We start from the raw sequence: 17,925 nt of genomic DNA, 5'->3' as shown, positions 1-17,925 counted from the left end.
GTTTTCGAAAATTGATTTATTGATTATGTTAAATATTATATTGTATAATATATATATGAGAGAGAAATGCTTAATTTCAAGAAATATATATAACTACATATGGATACTAATGAATATATACGAGGTTGGTTCCATAAGTTAAAATAAAGTAAATATATTTACAGCCATTGCAATAACGGATGTGTAAGCTGGTACATTGTCTTGATAAAACAACAATCTCTTCTTAGCCAAATGCGGCAGTTTTTCCTTGATTTCTTCATTTCGTATCCTAAAAAAAAAACGAAATCGCAAATGGGATGGTATTTGCCTTCTTTACATTCGGTTCTCCCTTTTCAGTCCATTGCTTTGAAAGTTCTTTTGTTTCGGGGGTAAAGTGATAGACCTCGTTTCACTCCTCAATGCCAAATATCCGATAGAAACATCTTCAGGACGCTGTTCTTGTTTCATTGTGGGCAAACGTGGCACCATTCTTGCACAAAAATAGTTTATATGAAGTTATTCTAAAGGCACTATGAAAAAATCAAAGTAAAATCAAAGAAATATTCATTCAATTGTGTGACAAAAATATGAGGTTTTTAAAAGAGTATATTAAAGATTCAAGAATAAGTGTGACGATGGTGGTGAGTACATTTCAGCCAACTTAAAGCACTGGTGCAAATCCAGAGAAATTATTATCGATTATACTGTACCATACGGCAGAAAACTTGACTTATCAAAATTTGAGATATTTGGTCGCTTGTTCAATAGTTATAGGATCACTCTAGAAATAAGCTAGTAGGATTGAAGAAGGAACTTTTAAAGGATATAGCTCATTTGGTTATAGACTTGGATATGACAGAATGAAAGTATATGTCTCAATAGGTGTTGTTTTCAATAATGAACATGATTCCACTTCTACTGAAGAACAACTAATGAGAATAAATTCCAATACACTTATAATATCGAATAAAAATAACAGAGAAAGAAAGTGTGGACGAAATAGTCTCAGATAAACATGAGTTCAATGAAAATAATAAAAAATACATGTTAAGACCAACTAAAGATGTGGATCATTATCATAATATGAGTCCTTGGTTATATATTAAACCTCTCATAAAATATGTAGAAAATGGATGAGTAATGCTTAACTTTAATGAATGTATGAAGAGAGGTGACAAAGGAAAATGGTCAGAGGCAATAAATAAAGGCATACTTTAAAAAAGATGATAATATTAAAAATAAAAGATGATGGCACCTATAAATCACGACTGGCTAGAGGATGTCAACAAAAAAATGAATTTTGAGTATATTCTAAGTCCCGTTATTAAAAGTGTATTGTTAAGAGTATTATTTTCTATAGCTGCTCAAAAAAGAATGTAGACGCGCAAACTTTTGATGCAAAAACAACCCTTCTGTAATGAGGACTTGATATTGAAATGCATATAAACTGCATATTTAGGACACTGAATTAAAAATTATGGTATCGTTCTTAGTTGGAGCACAGTAACAATTTGATTCATATTACAATATACGAGTGAGTTCAAGAAATATTTAAGCCGTCTGTCATTCCATCGATAAAAAAAGACAACGAACAAAGTAAGAAACAGAAATTTTAGATTGCGGATTACCACATTTTGCTTGCGCAAAAAATAAGATATTTTATTTATATATAAAAATAACAAGATAATTGTAAAATTCTGATCTCATACACCCCATTTAAAGTTTATGATGAACACAACCATCTTAAGTATTATGATTTCAACGATCTGAGACTGAACCTGTTAGAATTTACTGTATACCAAGAGCATAATATTCTAAAGTGCTCAAAATTTTCATCTTCGTCTTCGTCTTCGACATTGGAAAATACAGATGGTGGTCTGCACTAATCAGCATCTCAAAATTTTCAGCAATACGATAACAAAACAGGGCAGATGAAGTGTAAAGGCAATAATGTATTTGGGGTAAGGTCGTTATGTCGTACAATAAATTAAAGTCAAAGGAAACAACTAAAAAAGCAATTTTTCGCGACATATTTCTGCTGTTAGTAAGAAAGCTTTTGCCTTTTCTACAGTCTCTTAGTCACATGAAACTTATTACATAGACGAGATACAATCCTGCCTCAAGAACATACTACCGTGAAGTTTATCATGGCGTTTAACAAAACATAGACCATATAGTGAAACAATATATGTCGCTTAGACCTACTAAAATAGGAGTTGGCTGCATTTCGTTGTTAAAAGTTAAAATGATACTCCACATTGTAGTGGAGAAGAGAATATCGTTCAGGATTAAATATCTTACACATTTCTGTAGAGATGTGAATCCAAAGGACATCGAAAAATAGATGTTCATAGTTAAAACAGTGGCCAATATTATTGAAGAGGTAATCAGACACATTTTATCGTCACTGGTCAAACCGTGAAGTTTGTTCATGTTTTTAAACTTCTTGCAGGTGATTCCTGGGCAGTTTATCGGCGATGGCGTCTTAGATGATCATGTCCAGCTGAGAAGCCAGTCACCAATCGTATTTAGGACCTGTTCAAGTATCCTAATAGTTTGATAAGATCTATGTGTGCATTAACTTGTCTGATGTCAAGTATTTTAACCCAAATTTATGTATATTGCTACATGATCTTTGAATTTATGTTCTTACTTGAAATTTCTTGTACATATGTTCACCAGAGGTTGAATTAAGAACTTTTTAACATTGGAAACTTCAACTGAAAGTACCTTTCATTTGACTCAATTATGATAATTTTGATTCACTAGAAAAACAGAAATAAACTGCTCTATATGCACGATCATTTATGAAAGACTACGATAAAATGCCAGCAGACTACTCAGAGATGTGATAGGTACAATTTTGGTCACACCAAGAATAATCTTTTTGGGGTGATGACAGAAGCCTGCTCCGATCAAGTCAATCATCCTGGGGTCATCTTTATATCTGGTGGATCCTTCATGTAGTGTGTTACGGACCTGGATCTCTCGTTCATTGTCGGTAATAAGTGCCTTCAAACTCTTAACATCAAAGGTCATAGGCGCTATAATTGCTTGGATTTTCGACTGCAGCCTACATTTAGATTTTGTATGACCAGTTTTTTCAGCTTTAAATTGTATAGTACGATTCAGTATGACCTCATCAGTCTCTGCTGGAGCTGTCCGTATTGAGCCTGTGGTACTTAGAGACGCCGACTAGATATTATACCATGTTTACTATTTTTCTTTTCTTTTATAAAAGTACATATTTTCACCAGAGAATAAATTTTACATCTGCCAACAATGAAAATTTGAACTCTATGTACTTTTTATTTGACTTATGATGAAAGTAGTACAATAGAATGTAGATTATAGCCGTTAATATTCACCTTAGCAATCGAGTGAATTCTAAAATCTCTGCTTGGACTTCCCTACTACAATTTTCCTTTCTGGAGAAATTTAAAATAATGTTTCAGTTTTTCAGTTCACCTGTTAAATCTAATGGGGTCATATCTGAAAATAAATGTTAATAATTATAGTTTAAGCCGACACCACGGTGAGTAATAGGCAGGAAAAAATATTAACTACTGAGAATTAGCTCACAAAATTTGACGGAGGAAATTACTTAATTTCCGAATTCTCGGCGCGTTATCCTCGTCGTTTTTGATTATAATCATTATAATAATATCAATCAATTTGGACAAGATGTGAATGTTTGGTAATGAATTTTTAAAAACCTAATATTTATTTTTTTAATCAAATTCCATTGTTTTCGCATATGTCAGAATTGTCGGTAATACTTCAAGATGTTATTTTATCAAAATTCACTCACATGAACGCATTACCTAAAGGATATTTTAAAATTACCACACCTATTGTAGAAGCCAATGTGATGATACAACTGAGGTTTATCACTATCAGCACAGACAAGGAGCTTAACTAGACATTTTTCATCTTCTTCTTTCTTTCATAATCAGGCTATGGCCTGTTCTTCGTTGACCTCTATGTCTGTCATTCAACCAGAAACTCAACCAAGTCTATCAACAAAGATTCACAGGAGCCGCAATCCACATGATTATTGGAGTAATCACCAACATTCAATTGTTGGCACAAGACTTCAGAAATGGAGAGTGTTCTCGCACAACTATTGCAAAGAGTGTAACGAAGTAGAAGGGACGATCAAGCATCTGCTAGTGCCCTGCCTTGGTGAGATGTTGTGGGATGACACAAGCTGGGAATACTCAAAATAAGGTATAAAAGGAGTAAAGATAGGATGGTGTTAAAGTAGTTAACTGAGATTACAAATCGTGGAAAATAAAGGGTAACATAGTCCTACACTAACCTAACCTAAGCTATTAACTATTTTTATATCAATTCATTCAGCAATCTACTATGAGGTAATAATCTGCTATGACTTCTAACTAAGTTGGAATTTCTGGAATATTCATACGAAACACACTGTTTTATCTGCTCCCCAAAGACGATAACGTGGAAAGCGCGTCAGACAAAGTAATTGCGAAAGCTGGTGCATTAAGATCAACACAGTTTTGCATAGGTTTCAACTAATTATCGAAGTATTTCTTTCATTCCAAAAGTTCTTCGTACGCGAACAACTTGTGTGGGATATGGCTCGTCTTGAAGAACCCATACAGTCTATTTTTGGTCTCAAGTTTTGAGTTCATATCCCTAGATCCATGATTCGTCGCCTCTCACGATCTCATAGACGTCTTTGAATTTTTTTATCATTTCTTTGCACCAATCGACACGAGATTTTTTTGAAGGATTTTTGATTTATGCGGTTACCAACGTGGTGACAAAAGCCTGCTCCGATCAAGCCAATCATCCTGGGGTCATCCTTATATCTGGTGGATCCTTCATGTAGTGTGTTACGGACCTGGATCTCTCGTTCATTGTCGGTAATAAGTGCCTTCAAACTCTTAACATCAAAGGTCATAGGCGCTATAATTGCTTGGATTTTCGACTGCAGCCTACATTTAGATTTTCGTATGACCAGTTTTTTCAGCTTTAAATTGTATAGTACGATTCAGTATGACCTCATCAGTCTTTGCTGGAGCTGTTCGTATTGAGCCTGTGGTACTTAGAGACGCGCCTCTCACGATCTCATAGACGTCTTTGAATTTTTTTATCATTTCTTCGCACCAATCGACACGAGATTTTTTTGAAGGATTTTTGATTTATGCGGTTACCAACGTGAACAAACTTTTTTGACAGCCAAATGTTCATGCAATATTGAATCTAATGTGTGTCAATCTCACGGTTTGTTACATGATGATGTTGCCTTATCAGCTTAAGCACAGCATCGATGTCTGGCACGACAGCCGATTTCGGATAACCTTCAGGAAATTCATTCTGTAGTGAAATTTCACCACGATTGAATCCAGAACCCAATCAAACATGGTGGTTCAAAATGGTACTTCATCACAAAAAATCGGAGTTAATTGGCTCACTGTTGTTGGTTTAATTCACTTCGAAGCTCGTAGAAAATTAGAAATATCTCATCAGTGTTGCCGAATCTCAAAACTAATATAGCAGCACTCGTATATATAGTCGATACTCCTAGTGTTCTATCTTACATACTCATGCTAATATCTTATAATTAAATAGGGTTAACAAAAATTACTTATTTTTACATAAGCCTAGTTCTTAAGACAGACGATTCCATTATTTTAAGACGCTGCCCTTCACTGCTATTAATGAACAACTATTAATCTCGATTATTTAGATGTATCGACACTCCGTTGCAATATTTGTCACTAAATTGCATACTTTTTCGATTTATTTGGTATAAATTTGACGATAACACTTTTATGCACATATCTGGAAACTTTGAGAATGATGGACACAACTTTGTTCTGGTATCTATGCAGGATTTGTATATTGGAATCACTGACTGTTCCCCAGAGATGAATTCAGTTTCTGTATATAGGCTTAAAGATGCTTCTATATGTCAGGAATTTGTGTTCAATTACTAGTTGATATTTCGTGAGAATAAACTAATGTATTTCCTTAAGTCGAAGTCCTAACTGCTTCCGCCTGGTAAGCATGTGTTTCTGCTAAATTAGTGTGAGTGAACTTTTAGGTAGGTATTAAGCAATATTAGTTTTTAGAAGTTGGAATTTACAAATTTTATTTGCAAATTATGCACATAACAGGAACTTTGATTTGATAACTTCAATGTGTCCCTGTTTAAACCAAACATGGATCTTCTTTTAATGTAGAAATTTTTTTGAAGCATAAAGGGCCCTATATAGTGTTAATAGCCCACTGCCAGTTATTGGTAGATCAGCTGTAAAGATTAGCTACAAAATCGGTTAGGAGACTCTTCCTTGGAGGACTCAGATATAAATTTTGCATCCTACCTATACGAGTGAAAACATAGGTCAAGCAAAATGATTATTGTTTGAAGTGTTGTTGAGTTTGTAGTTCCATGTCTAAGGAAGAATGAAACGGCCTCTTTTTCATCTTAGTCGTAGAAGGAGAAAGTCAATTTTCACAAATAGTTGTAAATGTGAATTGTGACGTTGGTGATAGGAGATTTTTAAGACATCCTCATGATGGAGTAGGCCAAAAACAACTATAGAAAGAAGATTTTTGTCCTGCCATAAACACCTCAGATGAAGAAAAACTTGATTCGAAAACTTGCAATAATAGAAAAGGCGATCTCTAGAAAATCACAAGGGTTTTGGTAGCTTAGTCGGTTTCCTTTTTTTCCCGTCAGATGCCGTTGTTTCCATAGACCACAATCAAAAGGTTAATATCACCTATTGATTAAAGTGAAAGTGTTAGTCTATATTTTTCGATAACGTCCCTGAATGAATAAATAACTTTTTGTGAATCACATCTGCCAACACTGAATTAGCCAGAGCCCGATATTGCCACCAGAGCGTTGAAGATAACAAAATTGTAGGATGAATAGAGATCAGTGAGTGTGATTCTGGAATTCTGCATTCTGGAACTCTGTTTAGCAATACCTATTCACTTTTTGAAGAAATCGGTTGAAAACTAACGAGATAAGGGGAAATTTAAGGTTAGAAATTATTAGACTCAACTAGATTTGTAAAAAGTCCTTCACCCAAAAATTTTATTAAAATTTTGTCCGTCTTCTTTTTGAGATTGTTATTTTTTAAAAAAATTGATTTGTAGCTTCACTATTTCAAAGTAAGTTATATCAATAATTATGAATTGTACTTCAGTTCAAAAACAGAACCATAATTGGTGAGTACTTTGTATAAGTCGCAAAAATCTAGAAAAAGCAATTTGGTTAAGGGGTCTGACGTATTAGTTAATTTTAGAAAAGGATCTTTTGTCAAACATATTTTGGAAATCTCTAATTTGAACTATACAAAAAATCGTAATTAGACTCGAAATGATTTAATTTTCTTTTTCATGCAATATTTCTACGATACTGCTTTTATGATACTTTTCAGAAAATTCTCTATAACTAAGGAATTCTTGGATAACAGGAGACCAATCGTGGTCCTAATTTCATTCTATCCTTTAAGCCGGATTATATTTTCAGTATAATACAAAGGACTGAATGTTAATTCTGTTTTAACTTGCAGCTTTGTGTTTCTCGATAGTCGACAACTGGTAGCATTACTTTTATTATACCTTCTATTTCAGATTTTACTTGAAAATTTTCGTGATGTGAGGCGACTCCTTCAAAAACGTCTTTTTAATGATGTCTATTGTTTGCGAGTGCTTTTTTTCACTATAATACTGTTCAGTTATGCGAGATAAATAAATTAAAAGCGACAGGTAAAGGCATTATATCTTCATTTTCGATAAGAACAACGAAAACGGAACGGAAACAGTTGAAATTATAGTAGAATATGAAAGGTTATTTAGCCTACTAATTCCAAAACTCCAAAACATGAATTATCAAGCAGAAATACTTATCATAATCGTCATACATTCGTTCTCAATGAATAAACTTCTTGCCTATACAGGCTATTTCAAAACCAGATAATTCTGTCTCTAGGATACATAGAAAACTGAAATATATTTGGAATTGGTTTAGTAAAAATTTTCGTAAAGCCATCCGTATTCAAGATAAAGGGCGTTAAAGACACATTTTTTACAGTTTTGCCGCAACACTGGCAACATAGTATTAAAATTTTATACGAATATGTTTTGGAAGCTGATCCAATGAATTTGTTTTCATGTCTGACTCTCGTAGAGGGCGGTTCGTACCAAGTAGTATCGAACAGAGCAAAATTTCAATCAATTCCATCCCATTTCATATCAAAAAGGTACTCTTGATAAAAGTCCATAATTATACCGTTTCCGAAATATTTTTATTTAAATATTATGAAGTAATAACCGATGCTGGTATAAAGTAACGATTATTATTATTATTTATTAGTAAACGTTATGTGAATTGGAATTTTTTTCTCGCGTAAATGAGACCCCATCGATTAAACGGATACACTCAAAAAAATTGGGATTGAGAGTTTTCGTTTCTTGTAACATTTCACAAAAATTCAGTCTAATCAGTATTGGATCTTGTTTTTTTAAGTTAAATAAGTATGGGAACTGAGCTATTGGAAGCCTTAGTGTGAAACAAACAACAGTTTGAATCCCAGAATCGCAATACAAAAATTTTACTGAACAAACCCCAAATATTTTCCAGTTCCTGATAGCCAACTAATACAACTATGATTTCAGAAAGATAAAACATTGATTTGTTTCCGAAAACTTTACTTAGACCACAATTTCATGTTTTGTAGTATTATAGCAAATCAAAGCAAGTCATTCAATTTATCTATGTTAATTGTTCATCATTTTGGATCGATTTTTGTCTATCACTGTTTTACAATGTATATTAGTCTAGTTTTGGTTGGCTTGGTTTTTCGAAATCGATGAAAAATGCTTGATTTTCTTCAATTTTATTATTTTTCCCAATTGACGATTGTAATACACACGATAACAGACGAGAATGCCTCTACATTAATTAGAACACGACCGTAATTAATCGATGTAATATATTTTATCAGAAATCGAATTACATTACAATGAGATATTATCTTTATATGAATCTATAATTCGCCACATTGGAATGCTATGTTTTAAGTTGCATATAAATAAAAACATTATCGCTTGGGTTATAAATTACCTGCAATTAAGGTATATTGAGTGGTTTAAGATATGAAATAAGAGTCGTGGAAACTGAAAATAATAATTAATGAAGTGCTGTAGAATATATCGTACTGACGTTTTAAATTTTCAGGATTTCCTTCTATTTTCATTACAACAGCGTCAAATTAGTGGAAAAGTTATAAGAGATAATTATTAGATGGGATAGAATAGAAAATTGTATGCTAATTGCTATAAAATGAGTAAAAAATTATACTGATTCATCAAGTACGGACGTTTTCAACTGGATTTGATGAAAATTTTCTTCTGTTTTAAAACATGCAGAAGAACTACTAAACGCATGCAGAAATGAAATTCGTCTCCAGAACTTTTTAAAGAATAATCTTTTGTTTTTACATTGTCTATTCAATTTTTTTGAAGAAAATTCATTATTGGAGTAATTCAGTGTGCTCAATTGAAATACTCCGATGACAACGGCAGTTTTCTTTCACAAAAGGTGTTTTTATGATTAAAACGTCAGTATCATCTCTCGACTTGGAAAAATTTTACAGGTATTGTGAGATGGCCAGATGAATAATTTTGTGCAACTATTTACCCTATTTACTCTTTGCTTTGCTTTACTATTTACTCTACACAGAAGTAAGGAGATTCGCTAGACCGAATTTACCACCATTATGAATAATATGAAGTTGAAGGGAACACATAATTACTATATTGGAGTTTTTGGAACTGTTGATGATATCCATACTCAACACACTGTTTACACTATCACTACACCAACACTCGCAACTGCACTGTCTGACATACGTTCCGATAACCATATTATCATTTTCAGTCACTGAAGGTAAACAAAAACTTATTAATTTGAGGGCGAGAAACTTCACATTTATTCCTAAACTATAGACTGCTAAGTATTATTGTAGATGAATGTAATGAAGTTCCTAACATTAAAAGATAAGGAAGTTTATCTGCAGTTTTTCTGTAATCTGGTGAACCAGTTCACCTGCTAAATGGCCAACGATAGGGATTAATGCAAACGTAGCTGTACTCGCCTGCCCCCTTATTTCCTGCTTTTCTATTATAATAAGCAGAAAAAATTTAAAAAGAACAAAAAAAACAAACAACATCAAAAAAACAACGGAACAAACTTGGAGGAGCTGTTTGTTTTACCTTTTTAGGCTGGAGCTTTCCTCTTTTCTGATTAATCTCACAATTGCCGTGTATATCCTCGGTAGGATTTTTATGTCACGACTAAAACTCCTCTCTGCTAAATTTCTGCACACCATCAGGGCTTTTGTGGCTTTGGTGATTATCTCTTTCTTATTCGTTTAGCTCCAACCACCGACACTACCTACTTGTATGGTTGATTCCTCTTTAAACTAGCTCACAGAGTGTATTCTCAAAGCAGAATTACTGACGTAATGAAGTTGACGTAAATTTATATACAGTACTAAAAAAATTCATACTTTTTGTAAATCAGCCTAATTCGTCTTTTTATTTTATAGTGAGCTGATCTAAACCCCAATTGCAAGATTAATAACGCCACTTCACTTTCGAACCATAACTTCGAGTTGGAAAACAAATTGAAAAATGATTTCTGTTTCCAAAATTCCAACCAGACTACGGCACTCATCGATATACTTACCAAATAGAAAACAATTCATCTCAGATCTCAACAAACGACAACTTAGTGATAGAAACATCCACCAATCAATGTAATTGTGTGTACTGGTGTAGTAGTTCATGAATAAAAACAATTGTTTTTCCATCACCTAAAAATTACACTTGCAAATCAAATGGATCATTCGAATTTTTCGCTCAAAATTTGTCCTTATTTCTTACACGAATGTACTATATAGAACTACGACAAATACATCAATTTTTATTTTTGCATATACCGGAATTGACAATTTAGTCACTAAGAATTTCTACATCATGTCCTTACATCACCACCATACAGTAGGAACTTTAAATAGGGCTTTATGTGTTGTCTTAGGCTCTTATTTGAAAATCCGTTTCTCGGCTACGAAACGAAGGAGGTTGGTGGCTAGAAGCTCCGCAAAACGTGACTCGACTTAAGTGATCCAAATCTAATAATGTATCCTTAAGGCAGATGTATCTTCTATAAGGTTAAACTCGATTCCTATAATTCGTTACAATTCTACTGTTTTCGACCTCCCTAAAAAAACTCACGAAATGTGGGTGCTCCATTTAGGTATATAGTAAATCGAATTCACTTTTTATTGTATGAGCTTATGTTACACAATGTATACAGAGATGTGTCAGTTACGTATTAGATGTACCAAAAAGTTTCTATCATAGATAAATGAAACGATTTATTCTGTGATTTACTTATAATTCTTAGAATTTGTTCTTAAATGAAAAAACATTTCTGAGAAGAATCATCGCCCGCCCCCTTATTTTCTGCTTTCTCATCATCTACTAAATAACAAATGAATAAAAACGGAGAAACAACATTGAAAAAAAACAAAAAATTTAATCAGAAAATAAATCCCCGAATCTGATGACACCCTTATTTTTTACCTTTTATGCTGTAGCTTCCCTCTTTTTTCTTTTTTATCCAAACCCCGCTGGGTCATTTATTTTTTTTAGTCTGGCGTAGTGCAATCACAAGCAAAAACCACAACCTCAGCTCTGCAGAGAATTAACTCCTATATCAGGACCATTTTCAATGAACCTCCTGACCATAAAAATTTCCTCATTCCACCAAAAATATTCCTCTCTCAGACTCTCTCCCTCTCTATCTCTATCTATCGAGAAGGAAATCATTCCGCTGTACTCATCGGGGCGAGAAGCCAATCAGGGAGAATTGTTATGAGTAGAACTCAATTTCCTAAATCTGAACCGAAGTCCAGCGGATTGGTAGAAAGGAAATGCCGGTAGCAGCCCCAATATTGAGAAAAGCGGAGACAGTTCCCGACAAACCAGCTGCCGAAACACCACGCACCCTATGGCAAAGACATCTGGAGCAGAGGAAAAGTTAGAAGTTTTACTAAGTCGTTTAAAAGGTTTCTGCGCCAGACCATTTGAACTATGTGGGTGCTCGATTTAAGTATATAGTGAATCGAATTAACTTTTTACTTTATGAGATATGTGACTTATGTATTAGATATATCAAAAAATTACTATCATGGACAAATGAAAAGATTTATTTTGTAAATTACCTATAATTCCTATCATTTCTTCTTAAATAAAAAACATTTTCGAGAAGACTCATTCAGCATACAGTCATAGATTACAGACTCAAATCACTTCATTTGACAAGGAATTTAAAAATGGGACAGAAATTTTTGGACAGAACAAAGCGAACAAAGCGGAAAGAGATTCTTTTGCTCAAATGCGTTCCTTTTTTTTGCAAATCCTTATTACTTACCAGGTTTTTTGGCTTTCCTTGATCTTGGAACAAGTTCTCTGATTTCTCTGGGGTATTGTTTCATGTTGCACACTGTATATTTATCTAGTTGCTCTTTAGTTCTGATTGGATTCAATTCAATTCTATCACTTAATTGAGGGGCTCAAAGCTGAGGTGGATCAAGTCCATAAATTGGATTTTTCACCTTATAACACAAAAGAGTTGTTCGGTGCCATAGTAAACCAAGTCCATTAGTTCTATTTTGACAATATTTTAGCGTGCCTTATCGTAAAGATTTTGATTATTTTGACTGCTTATTGCTCACTTTGAATGATTTTTGAGTGTTAAAATGAATTCTGACGGTAAGTTAGGCTAATAGCAATGACATTGAACTATTATTCTCAACAATAATATTGAAGATTCTCGAAAAATGAAATATTTGTAGGTTATAGTTACCAACGTCTAAAATAAGCATGTTTAGGATTATTTACGTAATAAAAAAATTAATATTATCTCTTTTCAGATTGGGAATCTGAACTACCATTAGCCCAATTGGTGCGTTCGAACGATGTAGTAGCTAACTTCCATGGTGAGATGTCACTCAACATAAATTATTGTAAAAGTCTTTAACGGTTTTTTATTTCCTTTAGAAGGTCCTGAAAATGACACACCAGGTAGAAAAAGATCTAGAAACGAACCCAGCAGGGCAAAAAATAAACGAAAGTTCTTGAGAAATGTTGGAAAAACCTATTAAACAGAGAAAGGAAAATGTATTCATGCTAAAATGTTTAATCCAAATTTTTGTTGGAAATGCAAAAGAAAATTTGCTAGCAGCTTCATTTACAAAAAACTTCAACTACTGTACTCTCAAAATCACATATTATGGACTTTAGCTTTGAACCCCTCAATCGTTTAAAACTCACTATAATGTATTCGCTAATTGTTAGTGCTACAGGAGCTCAGTCCTTCAGCATCAGAAGTTTCATAAAACTCTTTTTCTTGAGATGAGAAAATTAAATTTGGTATTCTAATTTTATCACTAGGCGAGTATGTAATATAGAGATAGTTTAGATACATTTCGACCAACCCTCAATAAATGTCATCATCATCTGATTATATACATCTGATATCCTACGAATATTTTTAAGGGACATGTCTCTATGCTGTACACAAGATTCAACTGTTTCTAGAACAACGAAATTCCATCGAAACAACGATTAAATATATTGATTGGAAACTGTACCGTATTACATTTCTCAATTAACCGCTCTGGCGACCTTTTCAGAAACATCGATGAATATGTTTACATACTCTTTTTTTTGATGTCTCGAAATATGTATGTCAATACCGTAATGGATACTTCTAAAGGTCCAAAAAAAAATAATCGGATTTTCCTTTATATGATTCTGCTTACTATACAATTGGAAAAACCGTCGCATATAGGGCACAATCTCTTTTGTGCTTTGCATACATAAGAAGTTGGTTGTGTCTGTTGCTTCACCTATTGGAATATAATATAACGGTCGATTGAAAAATAGTGGACAAATGAATAGATTAGAAATTTTTCAGATAACGGTAAACATATATGTATCCGGTTCAATTGTCGTCTTCAAATTTGATATTATAGTTTTTAGATTTACATACATATAATAGTAATTTGTATTGTGTATTGTGGGACAAACAAATATCCAAGGAAAACAAACATCGAATATACAATAGCATAATAAAAAGTATAACAACATATAGTAGCAAAGTCTGGCCTCTAAAAGAAAAAACTGTGAAAATGCTTGAAGCCACAGAAATGGATTATTGGAGACGCGCGGCAGGAATATCAAGACTGGAAAAAATAAGAAACGACAGAATCAGGGAGATCATGAAAGTGCAACATACGATTACGGAAGACATTAGGGTGAATCAGTTAAGATGGTACGGACATGTCCAAAGAATGCCCGAAGACCGCATACCCAAACAAATTTTAAATTGGGCACCACAAGGAAGAAGAAAGAGAGGAAGACCAAGATTAAGCTGGAGAGAAGGTATCGAGAAGGATATTCGAGAGAGAGGATTGGAAGAAGATCTTTGGGAAGATCGAGAAAAATGGAAACTGGGAATCGGAAGACGGCGAAGAACGTTTTAACCCGATTAATATATATATATAATAGTAATTTGTGCAACAAATGCATGAAGTACCAATTTTTTCTCGAATGAGAATAGTGAAAAAAGACACTTTATGCATGTTGCATACATTATTTTTTCTACAGCTTTAGAGATACGAAAAAAATTAAATTCAAATAGAAATTCAGGATATTGTGATTGAGCTCCTCAGATAAATGACAATTAGTAAAGAAAGTTAATCGTAGACAACGAAATTAAGGAAAACTGATGACCAAATAATATATTTTTGGTTTTGGGTTTGACTCATGTGAACTTTTGATCTTATCACGATTGGGTCTGTTCTATTATCAGATAAAGCTTCATTCAAGTGGTGAATATATGTAAGTCAAATTGGTCCCTTCATTCTTATATGTTGTAGAAGGTTGGTTTCAAATACTACTGTTATTAGTTTCTCGTGAAATTCGAGGAGCTTAATTTATTTTTGTGTTGAAAAAATTTGTTATATACCCTTTAATAACAGCTCCATGCTCCATGTTGTTATAATTGATGTTTCCACCAGAATCACTTAGAATTGTAGTACGACAAACGTATGATCTGTATTTTCTTCTCGATACAGTGAATTCAAATATTGCGCAATTAATAATGGAACTTACTAATAAGAAAACTTGTTATGTATATTTCCACATGATAGAAAAAAATAGTTACTGATTAGGTTGCGTTTTTCCGCGTCAGATTACCATTTTTTTTATATGAATGTATGTAACGGGTACATGTATGAATTGGTTTCTCCAATAACTATGAAACGCTAGATTTTATGCGTTTTTCAATCTATAATTGTGATAAATAGAAACTCACCCTTATTTTCAATAACATAAAACTGAAACTTTCACTTTAAACAATAAATATTTGTTGTCTGTAAAATTAAAAAAAAAAACTATGCCTTTGTTAAGAATGAATTAGATTTGTTAGGTTTATACCCAACTATTTTCGTTTCAAAATGCTACCAATTTGGCATATTTAATTTTTATCAGTTATAATAAACCCGGCGTTACATTGGTGGAAAATTCTTACACCAGTACATACGTGGAGTCTGTGAAACCCCAGTTTCCAAATTTTAACATTTTCTCTAACTTCAAACCTTCCAAAATACTTTATCAAAAATTCTTTTAAGAAAACCATATGTATTGTGTCCCTCTGAGAAGCACATTTTTTTCTCTAAAAATCAGAAAAAATAAAAATTCCAGCCCTAAAAAATGTTTAAAAAACAAAAGTTTAACAACAGGGGAGCAAAAAGAAAATTGATAAATATACGGAACACCTTCGAAACCTTCGACCGGTGGAAATTTAATGTTATTTTTGTCAAAATTTCCAATTTTCTTACGAATATTCCCTCGGGTTTTTCTTCCTATCATCAATCTGTCCTTGGATTAGTTGTAATCCTAATATTTTGATAAAAATCCTTCTCAAAAGTTTGTAATTTGAATTTTTTTTTCTGTTAATCACAGGGGCATAAATAGCAGCTGTATTCAGTAAAGAAAAAACAATTGTAGCCATCCACGTAAATTTCTTGAAACATTGTACGTTGACGATAGTTCATCAACTACATCTACTCCGCTTTGAGTAAAATTATAGAAGCTGATTATTTCTGGTAAATTTTTCTCTTCTGTTTCCTTGTCAATAGTCAGCAAAACATTTTTGTTCTTCTTGGGCACGTAAGATAAAAGTGTAATATCTTTCTGAAAGCCAAATAACGACGGGTTTGGTTCCTTTTCTCGTACTGATATGAATTCTGCTGAAATACATGTTTTGTTTTTTCTAATGGTACCCACAGACGTAAGCTTGTGCTCTTTTAGCAAATTTGTTATAAATAGTAAACCAATTATCAAACGTCACATTTCGGTTTAAACTAGAAATCGGTTTTACAGAGTTACTAACGCTGTATGGCCCTTCTGGTTGTTTTTCTCGGATACACTTCCTTATTTAGAACGTAGTAGAAACGGGCATCAACCAAGGCTTCTACTTTGATGCAATATTTCGCCGGTTTATTTCGGATGTATTGTTTGAAGAAACATCTTCCACGGAATGACTCAAGCTTTTCATCAATTCTCAGATATTGCGAAGGAGTATAGGAGCACTTTTAGCATCTTTTGCAACTTGCTTAACACCAAGCAAATGAGTAATATTGTTTTCTGCTCTTGTTTGAACACGTCCACTTTCAGGTTGTTTATTCCACTCGGTTTCATCTTTTCCAACATACATATTTTTGTTTTTTTTTTTTTGGAGGAGGCTCACATTTGTATTTTCCAAATAACTTCCTAGACCGCATGACGGAAGAACGAATTGTGAAAATATCAAAGGACAAATTACCAGCAGGACAAAGAAGCCTTGGAAGACCTAGGAAAAGATGGAGTGACAACCTCCCAGGTAACTGAGCAGAGGCAATGATGTGAAAAAAAAACAGGCAATGATGTCTATACACAGCAGGAAGAAGAAGAAGAAATAACTTCGAGTTTCACCTTTTGATATTTCTTAGTCCGGACCATTGTTAGACGTTTGATCTTCCATTGTTATATCCTGCTCGGAATCTGTGCCGGAGTTGTTATCACTTCCAGAAATCAAATCAATGTCATAGCGCCAGGAGCCTTTTCTGTTCCTCCTTGTAAGACATGATCGGTATTTCTGAAGAAAAAATTTAATTAACATTAACATAACTTATAATAATAAAAAAAAGTTCCCACGTGACTAAAGTAACTTGTTTTTACTTACTTTATGATAAATACTTCCTTTTGCTGCGTAGAACTCAAAATAAATGAAAAATTAATACTTTAAAACATATAGTTACACGAATACATAATAATACATATACTTTTATTCAGTGTCAACCGAGTATTGAGTTGAGACCCAGAATAGAGGGCGGATACATATTTGGGAAGCTACAGGGATGGTTACGCGCATAGCTTTACATTTGGTTTCATTTTCAAACTGGAGTTTATTAAACCCCACGAATGTAAAGCCGGGTTAAGGATGCCTTTAGTTTAAAATAGCTGGACTATAGTATAGGGGATTTTCATTCATTTATTTTCTTTAGATTTTTCCAGAAATAAATTTGATGTTGCCGTATTTCCCTTCTCATGATTTCTTCAAGAGTACACAATATTTCAAACCCGGAATCTTTACTTCCTATATTAATAATCATAATAATAGAAAGCCGCTACCAAATTTAAACAAATCGAATTACAGTTTGAAGTCAAATCAGTTCATGTGCAGTCACGTCAAAATCAAAGGTGACTCGATATTTTTGTTTTCAATAAAACGGAATGCACTAATCAACTGTGTTAGCTTATGGAAAGCGTGAAATAAAG

At 33.3% G+C, this 17,925-nt stretch overlaps 1 protein-coding gene across 1 annotated transcript in view; it reads right to left on the bottom strand.

The window, feature by feature from the left end:
- The window catches only part of LOC130894512 (uncharacterized), a 76,602-nt gene extending 64,069 nt beyond the window's left edge, over positions 1 to 12,533 (bottom strand). The window contains exon 1 of the mRNA XM_057801393.1: positions 12,470 to 12,533. Within this exon, the coding sequence (XP_057657376.1) occupies positions 12,470 to 12,533 (64 nt within the window). The remainder of the gene's footprint in view (positions 1 to 12,469) is intronic.
- Positions 12,534 to 17,925: the final 5,392 nt, after the last annotated feature.

Source organism: Diorhabda carinulata, chromosome 5 (assembly GCF_026250575.1).
Source record: "Diorhabda carinulata isolate Delta chromosome 5, icDioCari1.1, whole genome shotgun sequence".
Taxonomy (NCBI): domain Eukaryota; kingdom Metazoa; phylum Arthropoda; class Insecta; order Coleoptera; family Chrysomelidae; genus Diorhabda; species Diorhabda carinulata.
Note: the sequence above shows the minus strand (reverse complement) of the source record. Positions and strands in the feature narration are given on the sequence as shown.